This window comes from Camelina sativa, chromosome 17, assembly GCF_030686135.1.
Source record: "Camelina sativa cultivar CO46 ecotype springtype chromosome 17, ASM3068613v1".
In the NCBI taxonomy this organism is placed as follows: domain Eukaryota; kingdom Viridiplantae; phylum Streptophyta; class Magnoliopsida; order Brassicales; family Brassicaceae; genus Camelina; species Camelina sativa.
Window position 1 is genome coordinate 20,706,617 of NC_141896.1, and position 22,969 is coordinate 20,729,585.

At 36.7% G+C, this 22,969-nt stretch overlaps 3 protein-coding genes and 1 long non-coding RNA gene across 6 annotated transcripts; 2 read left to right on the forward strand and 2 right to left on the reverse strand.

The window, feature by feature from the left end:
* Positions 1 to 374: 374 nt before the first annotated feature.
* On the reverse strand, positions 375 to 1,875 carry LOC109130080 (uncharacterized). The gene has a single exon (XM_019239297.2). The coding sequence runs from the start codon at positions 1,693 to 1,695 to the stop codon at positions 604 to 606; it is 1,092 nt and encodes a 363-aa protein (XP_019094842.1). The 5' UTR covers positions 1,696 to 1,875; the 3' UTR covers positions 375 to 603.
* Positions 1,876 to 6,771: 4,896 nt separating this feature from the next.
* Positions 6,772 to 7,450, forward strand: LOC147924102 (uncharacterized). The gene is made up of 2 exons (XR_015586623.1): positions 6,772 to 7,104; positions 7,195 to 7,450. It is a non-coding gene; the product is annotated as an uncharacterized LOC147924102 (long non-coding RNA).
* Positions 7,451 to 10,290: 2,840 nt separating this feature from the next.
* LOC147924103 (uncharacterized) lies at positions 10,291 to 14,769 on the reverse strand. Its single transcript, XM_087496618.1, has 7 exons — positions 14,481 to 14,769; positions 14,294 to 14,394; positions 13,953 to 14,193; positions 13,593 to 13,874; positions 11,579 to 13,511; positions 11,336 to 11,476; positions 10,291 to 11,020 (listed from the first exon to the last, which is right to left on the reverse strand). Exons 1-7 carry the CDS (start codon positions 14,767 to 14,769, stop codon positions 10,291 to 10,293), a joined length of 3,717 nt encoding a protein of 1,238 aa, XP_087352744.1.
* Positions 14,770 to 15,591: 822 nt separating this feature from the next.
* On the forward strand, positions 15,592 to 18,573 carry LOC104757423 (2-succinylbenzoate--CoA ligase, chloroplastic/peroxisomal). Of its 3 annotated transcripts, none has more exons than XM_010480166.3 (10): positions 15,592 to 16,022; positions 16,201 to 16,273; positions 16,388 to 16,559; positions 16,653 to 16,751; positions 16,843 to 16,940; positions 17,028 to 17,221; positions 17,307 to 17,434; positions 17,521 to 17,906; positions 17,980 to 18,182; positions 18,282 to 18,573. In XM_010480166.3, exons 1-10 carry the CDS (start codon positions 15,823 to 15,825, stop codon positions 18,409 to 18,411), a joined length of 1,683 nt encoding a protein of 560 aa, XP_010478468.1. In that variant the 5' UTR covers positions 15,592 to 15,822; the 3' UTR covers positions 18,412 to 18,573. The 3 variants fall into 3 exon arrangements, 2 of the variants coding, with proteins under 2 accessions (XP_010478468.1, XP_087352027.1); XR_015587093.1 differs by having other exon boundaries at positions 15,653 to 16,022; positions 17,317 to 17,434; XM_087495901.1 differs by having other exon boundaries at positions 15,661 to 16,022; positions 16,843 to 16,929.
* The last annotated feature ends 4,396 nt before the right edge of the window (positions 18,574 to 22,969 follow it).

Here is a 22,969-nt window from a genome sequence, read left to right on the forward strand (position 1 = left end):
TTTGGGTTTAAACCTTGAGAGGGATGGTGTGAGTGATCTTCTTGTTGTAACAAACGATGTAATCCTTGAATTCATAGTGGATATAACGTTAGCAAATAGCAATCACCAAAAGTTAAACATGAATGCATCGCTTTTTACTTATGATAACTTTGGATGATATAACCTACTACACACCATAGATTTGTTGTTTTAGGACTCTAAGAGCAACTCTAAGACTCTTCCTCAAATGGCTTTTTTTTTTTTTTTTTTTTTTTTTTTTTTCGGTCTGTAACTGTATCACCAAACCAATAGTAATTTCTGCTAACTGATGATCCACCAACTGGAAAGTTTCTCCAAGATCACATGGATATAAAGAGAGACACCAAAAATGCCACTTGGGAAACAGTTGGATCACTAATTAACTCAAAGAAGCAAAGCAAAGTACCTGTATTCCCGAAATCCATTCTAGACCAAGTCTTAAAAGCAAATCAGTCCTTCTTTGCAAGCTAGGGAAATAATACCGATCCAGAGTAAATGGTTGAAAGTTTAAATATATAAAAATAGAAGACATCATAGAATCCGAATCTAGATGAACCAGAACCACCCTTGCACTCGCAGTGGCATTCAGCCAGATCGACTACTCCGAAGTCCGACCTCGACGAAATGAAAGAGAAGGACTTTGTTGGGGAGCAATCCGGGAAATGAGCTAGCAGGGACACAGAAAGGTTCAGACTTTGAGAGGATAATGCAGAGATCTCCGATGTCATTAGTGTAAACCGCATTTCCTTCTTCATCAAGCTTGAACACCAATAAATATTCTGTTTTCATTCTGAAAATACCGTCAATGACCTCGAAGGTCTTCTGGTACCACTTAAGCAAGAATGTTTCACCCGTGGATTGTGACTCCACCAAGTGTTCGCTCGTGGTGCATGAATTCAAAAGCTCCCGTTTGGTCTTGGTCAGCTCGGGAAAGCCTTGATATCGCAACTTCTGAATCTTGGGTGTGTGCTTGTGTTTGTCGAGATCCCATGATGCAATGAGGTGGCCTCCAGATCCGGGTATGCGAAACATGTCATGTTTCTTTGAAAACATGACTCGGGAGGAGAAGAAACAGGGGTTTTCGATTCTGACGTTGATCCATTCGGAGTTCCTTTGACCCGGTCTGCAAAAGCTGAGCTGAGGTCCCAAGAACTTAGCAGCCACAACACAATCCTCTTCGTCTGGAGAAGGTGTGGACATTGCCACGTTGGTGACGATTTGGGTTTGGCAATGACGCAGAGTTACAAGAGGAGGCAACGAGATACGTTTTGGATCTGAATCCGATGCAGCCGGGTTTATATCGTCTTGGAGACGCACAGTTCCGTTCTTCAAAGAAGCTACCCAGCCATGAGATAAACCTATAGTTACCATTGCATCAGTAACATCGCCTTGGTTTTCACTTTCTTCTTTAGGGTACAATTTCTGCCATGGGATAGTAGGCCAATACACCAACTCAAGAGGCGCCTTTTTTGCCAAATGATCATAACTACTTTTTTCACTGGTATGATAGAGATATTTTCGTTTTCCGTGACACGCTCCAAGTTTAGCGACGAGCATGACGCAAGGAGAAATTTGCAGCAAGGAAGATGAGGAGCCATTAGAAACATGGGGAGAGGCTCTTACCAACACCGGTTTACGAAGGCAGAGCTGCGATGGCTGGTTGAGAAGCAGAGACATTTATCGTTCTTAGCAGAAAAACAAGAGATTAATACAGAAGAATTGGTAATCTTGTATAGGATATACAAATATGTAAATATAAGTTTAGGGATCTATGTGTAAATATCTTAAACCCTAGTCTCCTCCTCTGTTGTATAAATATGTGTAACACATTCATTTTAATAAAATAAGAAACATTCAGCTCTATATGGTATCAGAGCAACGATCGAAATAACCCTAAAAAACTTTTTTTTTTTTTTTTTACGCCACCGCAATGTCTACCTCTGGCAACGTCTCTCCTTCCACCGGTGAAGTCATCATGACAACAACTCAACTTCTCTTTATGGTGAACACTAGCAATGTCACCAAACTCAATGATACCAACTACTTGATGTGGAGTCCTCTATATCTTGTTCACAACGTCTTCCCCTCAATTGGTAATCTTAATACACAATGAGTAACTTGGCCACCAAGTTAGCTATCTCCAAATTTGTTATGGTATCTTTATGACTTTATGGATACTTTTGTTTCCTTGTTTTGGTTTAATTTTCATTCACTTCCAACCTTTACCCCTAAACAACTCAAATCTTTGAAAGCTTTTTTTTATATATAATTGAAAATAAATAAATACTAGAAATAATAGGAACAATCGAGGGGGAAATACTAGTTTCTTTCCAAGTTGTATGCCAAGTAATTGAAAATACTATGAAAATTCAACGTTCTTATGTACCTCGTCAATTCCCCTAATTTTCAATTGGCCGAATAAATGTCCTACACTGATTAGGTAAAATTTTTAGTGAAATTACATAAACGACTTATTACCATTGTCAAAATTGGAAACATAAATGTGACAGAGAATTAAAGTAAACCACACTTTCTCAAGAAGCCAAAAAATTCCCTATCTATCCTAACCACAAAACTCAAAAGTGACAAATAAAAGAATGGAAAAAATGTTATCTCATCTTCCTTGTCTTATTTGCTGCATCGTACAGTAGAGTACTCAATATAAATTGAGTTCTTGAAGATATTGTCCTATATATGTTACACAAAGCAGACAACTATCTCCGACAGTGCGTTTCAACACTTCATCAACGCCGAAATCATCGATCAGCATCGTACCACGTGTCGATTTCCCACGTTCAAGCTGAAGATCCGCAGCGGCGCCGGCGGCCACCATTACGACGACACTGTCGTGACGTTTCTTGGTCCTTGATCTCCACAATTATCGGAGCATCACCACGATCTAAACGACGACGGAGGAGGATAAGCTTAGGTACAAAACAGCGAGCTTAACTACTTGGGTCAACCATATATATATATATATATATATATATATATATATATATATCACTTCAAAATTATCAACCTCACATAAATTTTGGAATTTTACGTAAGATATTATTTAATGTTTCCCAAGTTTTATAAAAGATTGGTATTAACCAAAATGGATAATGAGCCTGATTAAAGATTTTTTAAAAAACAGAAGAAGACCCGTTAATTAGCTACTTCTGACACTTCTTACTAGGTATTTTTGTTTGTGATTATGGTCTAATTAGAACAATACATTCTTTGTTTTTGCTTTCAGAAAAGAGTATTGTTCCTTTATCCTTTAATTTTCATGAGTCAATGTGACATTTATTTTTAGTAAACCAAGTTCAATAATATTACAAAAAAGCGCTATATCCAATCTATTTAAAATTATCTAACTCGCTTTTAAGACAATACTACTATTAGTTTCAGACATGATTATCTAATTTGATTAGAAAATGTGATTATCTAATTTGATTAGAAAATGTAAATTTTCATGTTGAGTGTGTAATTTTTATCATTCATTTCGATGATGGTTTCCAAAAAGAATATGTATTGTACTATTAATTTTTCGATTGCAAGTGACTGAGATAGTCTAAATTTTTTGATTTAAAATCGATTATCCAATATAATAATATCTGATACTAAATTTTGGTCTAGCAACGTCATAATCGTCATAATCATCAGGATTAAAGCTGAAACATGAAATCAATCCTGATGATTACCACTTTAACTAACGGAGCATTGATATTTCGATAAAATCAACAAAGCATATTTCTATTTTTTTTTTTAAACAGAACTAAGCATATCTGGAGGTGGTTGCCTACGTCAAGTCATTTGCGTCGCTTGGAAACAAAAGGACATTCACCTTCATCAAAACGATCAGTAGCTTCTATCATCCTGTCAGTCCCAGCCCAAATAAATCTCGACATATATATTTATTCTTGGAGCCTATTATAATTAAAAATGTGTTTTTTCCTTTAATTTTTTAAAAATTGTGAATTTTTTTTTTATTGTAAACAAAATTTCGCCAGTATCTTTACTTTAAAAAAAAAAGAAAAAAGAGCATTTTATAGCTATAATTTCAGTTGTAATTTTTATAATATATGAGCTTTTTTAGATGTAAAATTATTTTGAAAAAAGATATATAGTCAAACCCCATATATATGGTGGTGCAGCAAACTTTTACATGAGAAAATTGAACTCTACGTCATTTCTTACGCCCATATACATGGCTTTATATATAGACTCAACATTTTACACCCCTCAACTAAAACAACCATCTTATCACCAACAGCCACATTATACACTGCTTACTTTACGCCAATATATATACATGGTTTTATAGACTCAACATTTTACACCCCTCTTAACTACAACATTTTTAACAACGTACCATCTCTTCACCAACAGCCACATTAATTACTGGTATTACGTACACTCTATAGTTAACTTAACCCAAAAGTATTACAGTAATGGAACAAATCTTAAAAATACATGTTTTAGGAATAGGGAGAAAGTTACTAACGTCAAATCAATGTTTTGGAAAAGGGAGAAAGTTACAGATATTCCCAAGCGTGTAACAAAATCTATGTTTGCTTGCCCATACAACCTTTATACCTCTAGAAGGCTAACAAGTGGTGGCCTCTGTGTTATCAAAAGAATCCATCAAAATGCTTATGTCTTCAAAGCAACAAGGGAAATTAACAGATTTTATTTGAAAAACAAATTGAATAGAAAATTAAGAGACAAGAATCAAGCGGTGGTGACAAAGTTAAATACTAGTATATTGGTAAAGCACATTTTCAATTGGGCCTGAACAAAAAAAACGCAAACGGTGATTTTAATATGCCAACTTTATGTTTTTAAGTGTTTCTTGGTTCCTACAAACTTGGAAGCACTAATCATTTTATGGGAGTTTACCTTTAGAACATATACGAGTGTTCTCTATATATATTTAACAAAACACAGAATAAAGACACTAGTATACAAGAGTCTAATTAAGTCACAAATCACAATCTTTATTATGCGTATGTTTGGTTTGGCTCGTATTCTGATTTATCGAATAAGTCGTGGAACTGATCTTGTAGGCACTTTTCCTTCTAGTTTTTACTTTTTAATCATCGTCGATATGACTCTCTAATAGGTCCTGATTCTTCTTCTTCTTCTTCTTTCTTTTTTTTTTCCATAACTGGTCTTCCCACGCAACTACAATTTTCAAATCCTCTATATATTAATAGAGGAACATTTTGGTAAAAAAGCTGAGGTGTCAGCATTACAGAGCTCAAGACAATTTTTATCAAACAACCCTCAAAACATCAACTTATTTACAACTCTCTGCCATTGTATTTATTAAAAAAAAAACCAAAAATATGTTATACCTAAATGTGTCTCTCAAAATGTTGAACCTCTCCTTTTACATATAAATACATCCTTTTTATCACGAGAAAATTCCCAAAAAATATACCAACTAATTTTTATTTGGAAGAAAAAAACACCAACTTTTAAGGCTTCCAAAAAATACATCAACTAATTTTTTGTGACTAATAAAAACCCAAACTATAAAATGTTGGTAGATTCATACATATGATATCAAACAAAAAAAAATATTCCAATTTTACCCTTTGTTTAAATCTTAATTATATTTGTTTAAAATCTTAATTCCAATATTCCAATGTTTATTTATAAGATTTTAAAGATATATGTTACATTTCTAAAATAATTTAATTAGAGGAGTTACAATTATAATTTTTAGTGTGTTTGAGTGATAATGAATGGAAAAAGTTAATGATATATATTAAAGTGAATTATATATATTAAAACTTGATCTTTTTTTCTTAAAACCAACATATGTGAATTTAAATTTAACTATGAAAATTTTAAAAATAAATATGAATAGATTAGAAAAGCAAGTAATATAAAAGAAATATTTTATTTATATATAAATAAAATAAAAATTGAAAACAATGTTAAATATATATACTAATTTCTAAATTAAAATATAAAATCAAACTCTTACAACACATATGAGATATAACAACATTTGATATTGGTGGGAGATGAGGAGAGAATGATTAATTATAAGATGATAATCCAAATTAGATAATTGAGATGAATCTTTAAAATTAAGAACAATGTAAAATATATACCATGCAGTCTCTAAAATTAAAATTTAACATTAAAATATTATAATGACATTTCATTTGGTTTTTTGTAACACATACAACAAAAATAGAAATCAAAAACAAAAAAAATGAAAAATGATTTGAGGTATTGTAGAAGAGAATGAGACAAGTGGAAGAGAATGAGAGAATATAAAAAATTTGAAAGTAAAAGAATGTTAATATGAGGGAATGAGATAATGCTTATTTATATGATAAGAATTGATGGAAGTTACAAAAGAAAAGTGAGTGCATAATTATAATTTATTATGTTTGAATAAAATTAAATGGTAAAATATGATTAATGCATAATTTATTTTATTTCAGTTATAATTTTATTTTAATGTGTGAGTTATAAATATATTCTGTTAATTAAGTCTTAAATATTATTTACAGAAATTAAATAATTACAAAGCAAATAAAAAATAAATAAATTAGAAAGCATTAAGTGAAAGTCAACCAATAAGAAGAGATCAAAACCTTACTTTATATATATATGATTTCTTTTTAATTTTAAACAAATATAATTAAGATTTTTTCAAAGGGTAAAATTGGAATATTTTTTTGTTTGATATCATATGTATGAAAATCTTCCAACATTTTATAGTTTGGGTTTTTATTAGTCACAAAAAATTAGTTGATGTATTTTATTGGAAGCCTTATAAGTTGGTGTTTTTTTCTTCCAAATAAAAATTAGTTGGTGTTTTTTTTGGGAATTTTCCCTTTTTATCACTAACATATTCATCACCACTAACCATATCAAGCAAACAATCTCACAACTATAACAGATTCCTCCTAAGTTCATCATTTTTCATCATAGTTAGAGAGAAATAACCAATACAACTCACCTATAGATGTAATTTATAATCAGATTCCTCCTAAGTTCGTGTATGATGTCAATAAAAAACAGTGGAAGAAAAAAAGTGGAAAAGACTTTCACCCAATTAACAACCTCGGTTCGGTAAGATTTTTTTTTAATTTCTATATTCTATACACATATAACTCCTTTTAACAATGACAATCTATATTCCATTTGCACATGTTCCAAAAGGTGTACGTCACATACCGGTCACACTCATAACGTGAAGAAAATGTTTCAGTATTCAATCAAAGGAGACGGAATCACAAATGGAAGAAAGAGAATCAAAATAAGCCATGAGAATTACTACGAAGCTAATAAAATTCTAAAGTAATAGATTCCATATGTATTAAGAAATAAGAATAAGCACCACAATGTGATTTCAAGAAATCCATTAATATGTGTATTTCATTTGAATAATTTATATTTAGTTTTCTATTAATTTCAGATTTAATCAATCCCAACTTCACATACATATTAGCCTTACCCCAATTATTTAGGGGATATTGCCTTCAACCCATAACATAAAGTCCATATATAATGATGTAAATTTGTTTAACAACAATTTTTTGGGTCAAATGAATCATGTATTTCGAAATATTAATAAGTTTGGTTTAAAAACAAACAAGAATCACAACACATTATGTAACAACTATTATTATTCTGCTTTAACAAGCGAATTTTAATTTCAAAACACTGCCATATTTATATATAAATTTCAAAACACTGCCAAAAAATTAAAAACCCAATAGGAAATAGATAACAAACCTATTCATTAGTGGATTTATTGTTTGTTTTGGTGATAAAATCCAATAACAAATACCCAATTACAAATACAATAACCCAATATGTATTAATAATTAACTACTCAATAAAAAATTTGAATAAGAATATGAGTATATGTCAAATAAATTAAATAACAAAGATAAAATATCTAATATGATTTATAGTTAAATATGCTTCCACGCGATGCGCGGGTGTTCTACCTAGTTCATTATTATTATTACTAACAGCGCCACTCGTGGTGGTATGTCATTAGTTTGATATGTACAACTTACATCAGTGATGGACCTATCATTAGCACAAACTACAAGTTCCAAGTACATAAAAATCCAATCAGTGGCTCGCACACCAAATATTATGGCATTTTTCCAGCGTAACCACCGCACAACAAATATTCTTCTTTTCACCAACAACAGATCTATACCAAAGAACGGCGAGTTTTCCACCATAGTTAATCCAACCATATTCTGAGCAAAATTATTACTAGTACCCTGAGTATAACATTATTTCATCAATGCTTCCAAACCGTTCACACCTGTCCACTTTTTTTAGTTTTCCGTGACCCGCTCCACAAAGTTTAGTGACGAGCATGACGCAAGGAGGAATTTGCAGCAAGGAAGATGAGGAGCCATTAGAAACATGGGGAGAGGCTCTTATCAACACCGGTTTACGAAGGCAGAGCTGCGATTGCTGGTTGAGAAGCAGAGACATTTATCGTTCTTAGCAGAAAAACAAGAGATTAATACAGAAGAATTGGTAATCTTGTTCACAACGTCTTCCCCCTCAATTATTAATACACAAGGAGTAACTTGGCCACCAAGTTTCCCATCTCCAAATTTGTTATGGTATCTTTATGGATATTTTTGTTTCCTTGTTTTGGTTTAATTTTCATTCACTTCCAACCTTTCGTGACGTTTCTTGGTCCTTGATATCCACAATTATCGGAGCATCACCACGATCTAAACGACGACGGAGGAGGATAAGCTTAGGTACAAAACAGCGAGCTTAGCTACTTGGGTCAACCATATATATATCACTTCAAAGTTATCAACCTCACATAAATTTTAGAATTTTACGTAAGATATTATTTAATGTTTCACAAGTTTTATAAAAGATTGGTATTAACCAAAATGGATAATGAGCCTGATTAAAGATTTTTAAAGAAACAGAAAAAGATCCGTACGTTAACTACTTCCGACACTTCTTACTTGGTGTTTTTGTTTGTGATTATGGTCTAATTAGAACAATGCATTCTTTTTTTTTTTTGCTTTCAGAAAAGAGTATTGTTCCTTTATCCTTTAATTTTCATGAGTCAATGTGACATTAATTTTTAGTAAACCAAGTTCAATAATATTACAAAAAAGCACTATATCCAATTAGTTTAAAATTATCCAATAATTTTCATGATTATCTAATTTGATTAGAAAATGTGATTATCTAATTTGATTAGAAAATGTAATTTTTCATGGTGAGTGTGTAATTTTTATCATTCATTTCGATGATGGTTTGCAAAAAGAATATGTATTGTACTATTAATTTTTCGATTGCAAGTGACTGAGATAGTCTAAATTTTTGATTTAAAATTGATTATCCAATATACTAATATCTGATACTTTATTTTGGTCTATCAACGTCATAATCATCAGGATTAAAGCTGAAACATGAAATCAATCCTGATGATTACCACTTTAACTAACGGAGCATTGATATTTCGATAAAATCAACAAAGCATATTTCTATTTTTTTTCTTTTAAACAGAACTAAGCATATTTGGAGGTGATTGCCTACGTCAAGTCATTTGCGTCGCTTGGAAACAAAAGGACATTCACCTTCATCAAAACGATCTGTAGTTTCTATCATCCTGTCAGTCCCAGCCCAACTAAATCTCGACATATTTATATATCTTGGAGCCTATTATAATTTTTTTTTTCACTAAAAAATTATATTGATTGATAATAATAAACGGTTATATAAAAAGGATCAAAGGCAATCAACCCAGCCACCAGGCTAAATCTAACCTACGATTCTAGCTATATCATCTACAAAAATCTTTTGAAGCCAACACGGAAAGCCAGTTGCTACATAAGATTGACGGCGATCCTCTCTTGTTACACTCTTTGCTATAAGATGAGCGCCAAGATTTGAGTTCCTGTCTTCCAAAAAAACTTTACATTCCAGAACATTACCCAAGGCAGCTTCCAAGGACCTGGAATAGAACAAAAAGAAAGGCCAAGCTTTTGGCCGCTGAAGAGCTCCAACTAACTCTAAGTCTTCTGAAGCGAATATGATCTTCCCAAGGTTGTGGCTAATCATACTCTCTATAGACCAAAGCCAGCTTTGAAGGCAAGCATCCATTTTAGAATGAATCATAGCAAAAGACTTTCTGCTATGCAATAAAACTTCACCAGTTTCATTCCTCAAAACCCATGCTGCTCCACTAACATTGAATTCTTTATCCCAAGATGAAGACAAGTTACATTTTAGCCATCCAGAGGGGGGAGGAGACTAGTACTTTTTAACCTGAGTAAGGTTATGGCTCGCAGCTTCTGTCTCACGTTCCTTCAAAGATTGAGCATGAAACCATTCCTGGACATTTTCTCTGATTTTTGTGATTGTCACAGGCGCTCTAAATCTTTTGCCTTCAATACTAAACAAGTTTCTGTTTTTCCATAATTGCCATAAGATCCAAGGGAAGGCTTTCCTTATCTCAACCTGCACTTTGCTATCTTTGCTCACAAGGATCAAGTAATTCAAATTCTGATACAAAGATTCAGAATCAAATTCATTAAGCGGATTCGGATAGCCATATAGTGCCCAAACTTGTCTAGCAACCGAGCATGTGAAAAGGACATGGTTTGCTGATTCTCCTTCCATCCCACAACTTTGACATCTTGAATCGATTTTCAAACCTCTGTCAATCATTTTATCAGCTATCGGAATGCCCCCCGAAACAGCTTTCCACATAAATGTTTTGATCTTTGGCTCTGTACTGCATTTCCATAACTGATCTTTTATATGGAGGATGGAAGGTTGCATTGAGGCCTCCGTTACCAGATCAATTTTCTCTCTTTGATAGGCAGCCCAATAACCTGATTTTACTGAATAGACTCCACTTTTTGTGTGTTCCCAGATGAAGAAATCCTTTGATCGAGGAACTGGCTTGAACTTGCAGATCAGCTCTACATCTCTAGGATAGAAGTGGTAGTCCAGTTTGGTTAATTGGTGACAGCTTGTCCTGTGGGACGGTTGTTAAAGGGTGAGGACCAGGGTTCGAGAAACGCCTGGTGCACCAATAATCTACTGTGGATTTGGATGAATAGTTCCATTTGCCCAGTGAGGGGTTAGGATCGATGCCCTGCAGGGCCAGCTTCGGGCCTATGGGGGCAAGCTAGCAGTGGGCTAGTGGGGTCAACGGGACGGGTTGTCACAGGTACGATCCCAAGAGTGAGATTCCACATCAATTAAGTCTTTAACTTTTAAATCCAGATCGAAGATAATATTCTTCATTAATGGTGCTTGCATAACACCATCCAATATCCATCGAGAAGACCAAACCATAACAGACTCCCCATCACCAATCATTTGTCTAAGCCCTCTTTTTAGCAGATGTCTCCCATGGAGGATGCTTCTCCATGCATAGGATGGTCGCTCTCCAAGGTCTGCACTTAAGAAATCACCCTCTTCAAAGTATCTACTTTTAAAGAAAAGAGCAAACAGACTATTGTCATCCTGCAAAATCCTGGAAGCTTGTTTTGCCAAAAGAGCTTGATTAAAGATTTAGATATCTTTAAACCCCAGTCCTCCTAGGTGTTTAGGTAGGCATAACTTGTCCCAACCAATCCAGTGCATTTTCCTTTTTTCTTCAATGGAGTCCCACCATAAAGCCGACATAACCGAAGTCAGATTTTCACAAGTCTTCTTAGGGAGCTTGAAACATGACATTGCAAATATAGGCATCGCCATAGCCACTGCTTTCAGGATAATTTCTTTCCCTCCTTGTGAGAGAGATCGGGCAAACCAACCATACATTCTGCTTTTCATTTTATCGTGGATATAGGCCAGCATGTCTATTTTTGAACCACTAAAACATTCTGGTAAGCCCAGATATTTGCTTGCTCCACCTTCTTTAACAATCCTCAGCTTCACTTGGATTTGATTCCTGATACCATCCTCAACTTTGCTCCCAAAAGTAATAGAGGACTTTTCAAAGTTGATCATTTGGCCTGTTACATCACCATACTCAGATAAAATTCCTTTCAGAGTTGAAGCTTGTTCCACCGATGCTTTTACCAAAAACAAGCTATCGTCTGCAAACAGAAGATGATGGATCGAAGGTCCTTGAGGTGAAAACTGGATCCCATTAATTTGACCCGCAGCTTCAGCTTTGTTTAGGAGGTGAGTTAGACCCTCCGCACAAAGAACAAATAAGGCAGGGGAGAGAGGATCTCCCTGTCTAATACCTCTTTGCGGGTTTATTAATCCAAAAGGCTGTCCATTTATTAGCACCGTGTACGTGACTGTTGTAACACAAAACATGACCATATCAACCCACTTCCTATGAAATCCCAGGCCCAAAAGAATAGCTTCCAGAAAACTCCATTCCATTCTGTCATATGCCTTTGACATGTCTGTTTTTACTGCCATGAAGTTCTTTGAAATCTCCTTGTGAGTACGCAGACCGTGGACAGCTTCATGAGCAATAAGAATGTTGTTCGAAATCAACCTTTCAGGGATGAAGGCTAATTGATTTGGGGACATAATCATGGGAAGGAGAGGCTGTAGTCTGGCCATTATGATCTTTGCTACCACCTTGTATAGAACCGAACACAGGCTTATAGGTCTCAAATCACTCATAAGAGGTGAGTTTAGCTTTTTGGGGATGAGACATAACTGTGTGAAATTCCATTCTTTAGGGAATACTCCATTGACAAAGAAATTGGTTACCTCACTTCTCACCTGCTCTCCAACTATATCCTTGTACTGCTGGAAGAATAGACCAGTCATACCATCTGCACCAGGCGAGCTTGAAGGTTTGATTGAGAATATTGCATTCTTCACTTCCTCTTTTGAGACTGAACCCAAGAGAGCTTGATTCATGTCCTCCGTAACTCTGGGAACGAAACCATCAAGCATTGATTGCGTATCAACAGGCGTGGATGTCGAAAACAAGGATTGGAAGTAGGAAGCCGCTATAACTCCCTTCGAAGCTTCTGATCTATGTACTATTCCATTGATATCAACCAGCTTATCTAGACCATTCTTGTTTCTGGAATTATTTACCGAGGCATGAAAGAATTTAGTATTCTTGTCCCCTTCCACCATCCATTTTTCTCTGCTTTTTTGTTGCCAATGGCTTTCTTCTTCTCTGTTGGCTTCAACCAGTTTATCTCTAAGGAGAGACATTCTTTGTAAAGAAGGAGAGTCTGAGGATTGAACTGCTTCCAGTTCATCTTGAAGAATAGAGATTTTTTCCTTGGAGTTTAGCTCATTAGATTTTTTCCATTTACTAAGAGCTTTCCTGCAATTTCTTATCCTCAATGACACTGAATCTACAGGTCTGTTTGAATCAAGGTTCCAAGCATTATAAATTGCCTCTTTCACCATAGGTTTATGCAGCATCCTTTTGTCGAATCTAAAAGAACCTTTGTACGAGTCTTGGGAAGGTACCACCTTTACTAGGACCGGTCGATGATCTGATCCCCTTTTCGGTAGAAAGGCCTGATTCGCTGCAGGGAACATTTTCAACCATTCCTTGTTCGCAAAACATCTGTCCAGTTTGCATTGAATCTAGTGAGACCACCTTCTACCTCCCCATGTAAATCCGTTCCCAGTGCTCGAGAGTTCACTCATCCCACAGTCTTTAATCATACAAGAGAATGGAATAAAAGAGGAAGCAGCTTTTCTCGGACCTCCAAGTTTTTCTTCATTATTGAGGATTTCATTAAAATCCCCAATCATACACCAGCTCTCCTTTCTATTCAACCCAATTCTAGTTAATCTTTCCCAAACCTCTTGTCTAAAACTAGCATTAGGATTTCCATACACACAAGAGAGGAAAAAACTATGTGCTCCCAACTGTACAGAGAGATCTAGCACATTTATATCTTCATACAGAACTTAGATATCTACACTTTTCTTCCAAAATAAAGCCAGCCCGCCACATGTACCAACAGGGTTAACCGTATATACATTCTCATAACCAAGCCAAACTTGAATATCTACAATAACATCCTTACAGTTCATTATCTCCATTAAGAACATAATCTCAGGAAAGTGCTTTTTTCGCAATTCCATGAGACGAGGAACTGTCAAGTCTTGAGGCCACCCCAAACTTTGACAGTTCCAACTCAGAATGCTCATCATATATGTGACAGTCCCTCCTTTGGGACTATCAATGGTGCTTTGGGCCTTACAGCATTGGGAGCACCTTCCAGAACAGTCACTGCTTTCCTATTTTCCTAACTTCCTTTAGGCAGAACTGGTTCTTTAGCAACACTAACTGCTTCACCTCCATATCTCTACCTTTCAGCATTCTGGCTTTCTTCTGTTGCCTCTTCCTGGGCTTTTTCATTTTTTGATTAGAGCCGGAAGGACCAGCTTCAGAGAAGCCTATCCTATAAACCAAAGAACTAGTCTTAAAATAATCAGAAATCAAGGTAGAATCTGGCAAATCTTCCTGAGAGCTTCGATCAGACCTTGCTCCGGCTGACTTGGATCTTCTGAAGAAGTTTGACGAAGGGTTAGCTTTGAGTTGTCTTCTTTTGTGTTCTTTCTCAGCCGAGAGTAAGACGTATCATCTGACTCGTAACCAAAAACCAGACCTTTACCAATGTCCACATTGTGAGAAACCAGTGGGACAGATTCCAGACTGAGAGCTGATTTTTGCGAAAATGGAGACTTTTCTGCTTCAGCCACTGACTTCTTAACTCTCTCTTTCTTCACTATTAGCTCTTCACCATTAGTTGCAAGGAGATATTGTCGCATCTCTTCCAACACTTCAGTGGCTATGCAAGGAGCCTATTATAATTAAAAATGTGTTTTTCCTTTAAATTAAAAAAAAATTGTGATTTTTTTCTATTGTAAACAAAATTTCACCGGTATCTTTACTTAAAAAAGAAAAAAAGAAAGCATTTTATAGGGATAATTTCAGTTGTAATTTTTTATAAAACATATGAGCTTTTTTAGATGTAAAATTCTTTGGAAAAAAGATATATATATATATATATATAGTCAAAACCCAGACATAAGGTGGTGCAGCAAACTTTTACATGAGAAAATTGAACTCTACGTCCTTTCTTATGTCCATATACATGGCGTTATAGACTCAACATTTTACACCCCTCAACTAAAATATTTATCTACAACCATCTTATCACCAACAGCCACATTATACACTGCTTACTTTATAGACTCAACATTTTACAACATTTTTAACAACCATCTCTTCACCAACAGCCACATTAATTACCGGTATTACGTACACTCTATAGTTAACTAACCCAACGTATTACAGTAATGGAACAAATCTTAAAAATAGCCACTAACGTCAAATCTATGTTTGTTGGCTTAAAAAAAAAAAGAAAAAAAAACTATGTTTGCTTGCCCATATAACCTCTATACCTCTAGAAGGATAATAAGTGGTGGCCTCTGTGTTATGAAAAGAATCCACCAAAATGAAATTAACAGATTTTATTTGAAAACAAATTGAATAGAAAATTAAGAGACAAGAATCAAGCAGCGGTGGTGACAAAGTTGAATATAGTAAAGACCATTGAACATTTTCAATTGGGCCTGAACAAAAAAAACGCAAACGGTGATTCTCGTTGTCGTAGAGATAACATAAAAGATAAGGAGAGGTCGTCGATGCGATGACATGTACTGCCACGTCATCAGTGGAACTAAGACAAAAAAAAAAAAAAACGAATCCCTCTCTGTCTCTTCTTCTTCTTCAGTTCTTCTTATTCCAGAGTTCCAGTAAAAACTTGGATGACATTCAAAAGATTGTGAATTTTCATATTTTGTCATTCTCCCTCCGAAATGGCTAATTACTCTCGGCCTCACATCTGTCAGTGTTTGACTCGGCTAGCTTCCGTGAAAGGGAACGCCGTTGTCACAGTCAACGGGAACCGGAAGCGCACCGGCAGGGAGTTCGTCGACGGCGTACTGAGCCTCGCCGCAGGTCTGATTCGTCTCGGCTTTCGCAACGGAGATGTCGTCTCTATTGCTTCTCTTAACAGGTCCAACGCGTAAATCATCTACGACAAAATTCTAACTTTTTCAAATTTGAACCAAGTAGAGTTAGGACTTAAAAATTTGGGTTTTTAGATTCGATTGTTGAACCTGAACCGTTGAATGTTATGTTACAATATTTTCAAGTTTTGGTCTTTGTTTTTTGTTTTTTTTTGGTGGATTTAGTGATTTGTTCTTGGAGTGGTTATTGGCTGTTGCATTGGTTGGAGGAATCGTTGCTCCTTTGAATTACAGATGGGTTAGTATCTGCTGCTTGTAACATTCTTTTTAGTTAGATTGTGTATGTCTGTGTCAAAGCAAGTTCTTGACGCATTTTTGGTACTCGTGATGATTTATTCTTGTGAAAGGGCAGAGCTTGAAAGAAGCAAAAATGGCAATGCTAATGGTAGAACCTGTCCTTTTGGTTACCGATGAGACATGTGTCTCGTGGTGCATTGATGTTCAGAATGATGATATACCTTCGTTGAAATGGCGTGTGTTGATGGAGTCTACCTCTGGAGAATTCGCAAATGAACATAACCACTGTATGATTTCATTTGTATGTACCTTAAAAACTCAAAGGAGATGCAACTGTGACTTCATTTGTTTTTTTTTTTGTTTTTGTTACTACTGGCCAGTTTTGACAACCGAGATGCTTAAACAGAATCTGCTGGTTCCTTCAATAGCAACGTACGCTTGGGCTCCTGATGATGCTGTTGTGATATGCTTCACTTCTGGTACAACATGTTTTACTTCTGCTTCTCTGTATTTTCCATAATACATAATCGTCAGTTTAATTGATCTCTTATTGTTTCTTGTTGGGAATAGGTACAACGGGAAGACCCAAGGGTGTCACGATAAGCCACTTGGCTTTCATCACACAGTCTCTAGCTAAGATTGCTATTGTTGGCTACGGTGAGGATGATGTACGCTTTTTTTACCTGTTTTTCCTCAATGAACTCTATAGAACTGAATACTTCCGTAAGTAAAGAGTCTCTTAAACTTTTCTGCAGGTGTATTTGCATACATCACCATTAGTTCATATCGGCGGTCTGTCATCAGCTATGGCCATGCTAATGGTTGGCGCGTGCCATGTTCTGCTCCCCAAGTTTGATGCCGAAACAGCCCTTCAAGTTATGGAACAAAACCGGATAACTTGCTTCATCACCGTCCCAGCTATGATGGCCGATCTTATTCGTGTCAACAGGTAAAAAGAGAAATGAATTATTCCTTGCTTGAGGTAAATATTAGTCTTTAAACCCTTTGGTTGGCTAAATTACTTTTACTCGAAGGACAACCAAGAATGGAGCTGAAAACCTTGGCGTGAGAAAGATACTAAATGGAGGTGGATCTTTATCAAGTGAACTCCTTCAAGAAGCTGTGAAAATCTTCCCATGTGCGAAAATACTCTCAGCTTATGGTGAGTCCTCCTCCTTTGGCTTCCTTAAACAACCATTTTTATTTGAATCTTTGGACCCTAAACTCTTTGAGATGTTGGTTTTAAAGGGATGACAGAGGCGTGCTCTTCCCTGACCTTCATGACTCTCCATGATCCAACTAAAGAGTCTTTGAAAGTGACATATTCTTTGGTTAATCAACCAAAGCAAGGCACATGTGTTGGCAAGCCTGCGCCCCATATCGAACTGATGGTTAAACTCGACGAAGATTCATCGAGGGTTGGAAAAATTCTAACTCGTGGACCACACACTATGCTTGGATATTGGGGTCATCAACTAGTTCAAGAAAATGTTGCAACATCAGAATCCAGAAGCAATGAAGCTTGGCTTGACACAGGTGATATAGGGACCTTTGATGAGTTTGGTAACTTATGCCTTATAGGCCGATCCAATGGCCGAATCAAAACTGGAGGCGAGAATGTTTACCCCGAAGAGGTTAGCTTCCAACACAAGAAACTGGTCGATGTTAGCCTCAAATTGTGCATTTTTACATGGAATGAATGTGCAGGTTGAAGCTGTTCTAGTAGAGCATCCTGGGATTGTTTCTGCTGTGGTGATAGGCATCATTGATGCTCGTCTTGGGGAGATGGTCGTCGCTTGTGTTCATTTACAAGAGAATTGGATATGGTCTGATGTTGAAAACCGCAAACGAGGTTTCGAACTGTCAAGTGAGACACTCAAGCATCATTGTAGAACACAGAACCTAACCGGGTAATATATCTTTGATAATCTAGTTTCTAAACGAATAAAATTTTCTTAAACCTTTTATGTTATATATATAGTGATTACTTTGATGAACTTGTTGGACAGGTTTAAAATACCGAAGAGGTTTGTCCGATGGGAGAAGCAGTTTCCGTTGACAACAACTGGGAAAGTGAAAAGAGATGAAGTTCGAAGACAAGTTATGTCTCATTTCCAAAATTTGACTAGCTCTCTATGATCATTATCCATTACAATTTAAAACCGTAAAACCATTCTTTATTTGTTTGATACAAAGTTTTTAAGTTACTACGATGGGTGATAATGGTACTTTTTGTTCTCATGATTTTGATGTAGCAATTAATCTGTCGTTAAAATAATGAGAATCAAAATGTTGTTGATCTTCTTGAGGATTTAGACTCCTACTTGGATGATTTAAATAATGGGTTTACAGTTGCAAGATTCGCTATTTACTTTACCAAAGAGAAGGTAGTCTCTCCATTTGCTTTTTGAAGCGTCGTCCGTTTACTCACAACCACCAGATCATTAGTGGAGTCATTAGTGGAACCCATGGTTGACAAAGTAAATTAGTGGAGTCATTTTTCTAGGCGATCATTAGTGGAACCCATGGTTGAGTCTCTCCTAGAAGGGAGTCTCTCCTAGAAAAATGACTCTCGCATAGTCCTGGTAAACCTCACCTATCACAATCTCTACTCCAAAACCATGTATGCAAAGCAAATATGGATCGGTAACTCCTCACATAAACAATGAGTCATGAATCATGCAATACTTCGCACTGATGATTCCGAGTTTACGAGCTTGCCATTTGTCTTGGGCTCACCGGTCCGGAAGTACTTTATTTATCAGAGTACGCTAGTCTGCCTCCCAATCATTAGTGGAACTATATTCTACCTCGCTTTGAATTTTAAGTTTTGGAGCTATATTAACCCTTTCCTTGGATGCTGCTTCTGGCTCTTTTGTTTTGGTTTTCGTCCAAAATTTACTTTGGGGCTATTTTATGAAAAGTGTTTTTAACTTTGTCAAATGATGGATACAAATATATGGTCAATGGCTATTATGTGAAATTGCCTCCTTTTTTTATTTGTTGAAACACAATATGAGTTTTCAAACGTTTAAAGCATGTATCATGTATGAATGTATAACCCAGTGGGATGGGATGGACCATAGGTACGATGTGCCCGTTAACCACTAATTTTACCTACCAAAACTATATGTCTATTCTTATAAAGATAGGATGGGTTGGCCATAAGACCATCCTCATCGCACAACCCCTTCAAAATGTTTTTACTTAATTTTATTTGGAATTTTTTTAAAAATACTCATTTTTCTATATTACTCTTCAAAAATATTTTTCATGGTCTCCGCTTTCAAAAATATCCCTTTTTAATATATAAAATAATAAAATTCTAAACCCTAAACCCTAAATACTAAATCCTACCTACTAAAAACTATACCCTAAATATAAAATTGAGAACTCAAACTGAAAAAAAACTCTAAAAATTAATTTAACATATTGTAATTGTGTAAAACAGGGTAAAAATAAAAATGTTCAAAAAAGAGTATTTTTAAGAAGGGTATCTCAAAAAAGGTATTTATAACAAATTCTCTTTATTTTTTAAATATTAAATTAAATATGAAAATATAACATATTGTTGAAGAGTGTCTTGAGTAGAATCTTAAATGTCTTCTTAATGACATTTTTATTTCTTTCTCTTGATGAACGTCTTCGATCTAATCCCCTTTATAATAAAACGGATGTACACAACTGAAACGACCCGACCTGTTTTTCTTAAATAATAAATAATAATAATAATAATAATAATAATAATAATAATAATAATAATAATAATTAATAAATAATTACAACTAGTGGTCCCATACCCACTAGCCACCTAACCACAATCACAACCAATAGTGGATATAGCGATACCAATAAATATCCAATAATCCAATAACCAATAACATAACAACCAATATTAATTCCAATCATAAACTAATGATCCAAACATCATAAATCAGAGAACCAGCAATCCTAAACAATATTCTAGGACTCAACTCTAGCAATCTAACAGAACCAGACAACCAAGCGAACCACTAGAACATCCTCCTCTTCATTGCCTTTGATTCCACGATCACACTTTGCCTTTACCTGCACTACAAACACAAATTGCAATGCATGAGTATTTTATAAACACTCAGTAAGGCAATCCTCCCATCTACTGGGCTGTACATACAAGCAATAGAGACACCTCTAACCATCAACCAACAATCAACAAACAACAAATAACAAACCAGGACTCTGCATCGTCCGACACCAACATTCATCGACCGACGCCACATGGGGATGCATCGACCGACACAAGGGATGCATCGACCGATGCAAATTACACATGCATCGACCGACACCCGAACTGCATCGACCGACGCATGCTCGACATAAAACGAAAACTCTAGGTTTTACATGCCGTCCTCGCAACTGCATCGACCGACGCACCGAGTGCATCGACCGATGCAATGCCGAGCATCGTGTTTCCCCAAAGCTTCTCGCCGGATCTTCGTTCCTACAACCACAAAACTCGATCCCAAGCCACAAGAAAGCTTCCTAACGTCCCAAATATCAATCTAACAAGCCTAACAACACATAACAAGCAAATTAGAGAGATCTCTAGCTTAGATAAGCTATGGTCATGCACTTACCTTTGCCAAGAAGATTCTGAACCTTAAACAAGCAAACAACGCTCCTAGGAAACTCCTACAATGATCCCAGCTACAGATCTCTACAGGAACCGCCTCAAATCTCCAGAAATCACCAAGAACACTCAAGAACACTTAGGAAACTTTTCTCTCTTTTATTTTCTCTCAAACGCGGCTAAAACACGGCTAATGAGACAAAACTCGAGTTAAGGGTTTTCCTAACCCAAAACGCAGCGTTTATCTTAAGTCAAAACGCAGAAAACTGAACCTGCATCAACTGCTGCACTATATGCATCGACCGATGCAATCCCCTAAACCGGGATTTCAGTTCACGGATGTTACAATTCTCCCCCACCAATCTAGATTCATCCTTGAATCTCGAATAACCATCAGCCAAGGACTCCGTGCAACCGTCTCCACGGCCCACACTCCTCCAACCGATCTACAAAAGGTCACCTCTAGGCGATAGACTCACGCTCCAGGCATTATTTGCTCTCGACTTTTGGACTTTCCTTTACTCATAAGCCTAAACCTTGAGTTTTTATTGGTTCCTCATCAGACCTAAGTCTGCATGCCATAATGTTGGCTCCTCATCGGGCCTAAGCCCGCATGCCATAATATATAAGGAAAATCCAATACTCATCTCTCGGGTTGCCACCCTACAGTGCGCCCCCAGATCGTCATCCGAAGTTGATATACCAACCATACTCCCAAGCCACAAACTCTAAGAATATGGCAGTACTAGGAGAACCTAAGTCCCCCAAGAGTCGCGAGCAAACAATTCTAAACACGTCTGAGTCCTATCCCTATCCAGGTTTCCTTCCCGTGGCTCGCGTAAAACATCTCAATGTCCTACCAACCACATATTCCCCCCACTGGAATACCTCATGACCACAGAAGGATCATATACATGCCACAAGGCCAAACAAATGTCCTGAGCAGGACCGCCACCAAGGCCAAACAATCTGTCCTAAACAGGACCGTCACAAAGACCAAACAATCTGTGCTAAATAGGACTGTCACAAAAACAAAACAATCTGTCCTAAACAGGACCATCACAAAGACCATCTGTCCCGAAGGACCGTCACAAAGACCATCTGTCCCGAAGGACCGTCACAAAGACCACACATCTGGCTAAACAGCCCGCCACAAAAGCCACACACCTGGCTAAACAGCCTGCCACAAAGGCCACATAACTGGCTAAACAACCTGCCACAAGGGCCACACAATGTCTAACAAGACTGCCACACACGGCACAATGACTCAAAAGTCCGCCACTAAGACCACACAAGCCTCTCCAAGGCTCTCCACCACTAAAATGGACAAATTCTAACTCACATAAAACTTTCCATTTTTAGCACTTTCCACTTTTGGAAACTCCTATTTCAAGAAAACTTTCCTCAAAAACTCCGCCTCACGGAAACTTTGTACCCCGAGCACCACCTCATCTTGTTACTGAGTCGCACAACCAACCACTCCAAGCGACCAAGTAAAACAAGAGAGATGGGCTGGAATAATCCATTCCCGCTCTAGCCACGGATTACAGATGGGACCAGGTTAGACAAGCTCAAGTCGCTGCTTGCTTCTCATACCACTTCTTAAACCTTGCCTTCATCCTCGCCTCAGGCTCCGAGACACTGGCAATCCTACCACAAAATTCATAGTGATCATATCCCACTTCCATTCAGGAATGGGTAGACTCTTCAGTAACCCGCCTGGAACCTGATGCTCAGCCTTCACTAGCTGACACACATCGCACCTCGCGACCCAACTAGCTACATCCTTCTTCATCCCAACCCAGTGATAGTACCTCTTGAGATCACGGTACATCTTAGTCGCTCCTGGATGAATAGAAAACTTGCTCGCATGAGCCTCTCTCAGGATCTCCTGTCTCAACTCCTCATCCTTGGGCACACAAACCCGACTGTGCACCAAGATAGTACCATTATCTGAGACCTGATACTCTGAATCCACATCCTTTGAGGCATTCACCAGCCCCAAATCCTTCTCCTGAGCCAAACGCACCCTACTCAGAAGTTTTGCTCTATTAAATGCTTCCAAACCCAACGGTTCCTGTGAAACAG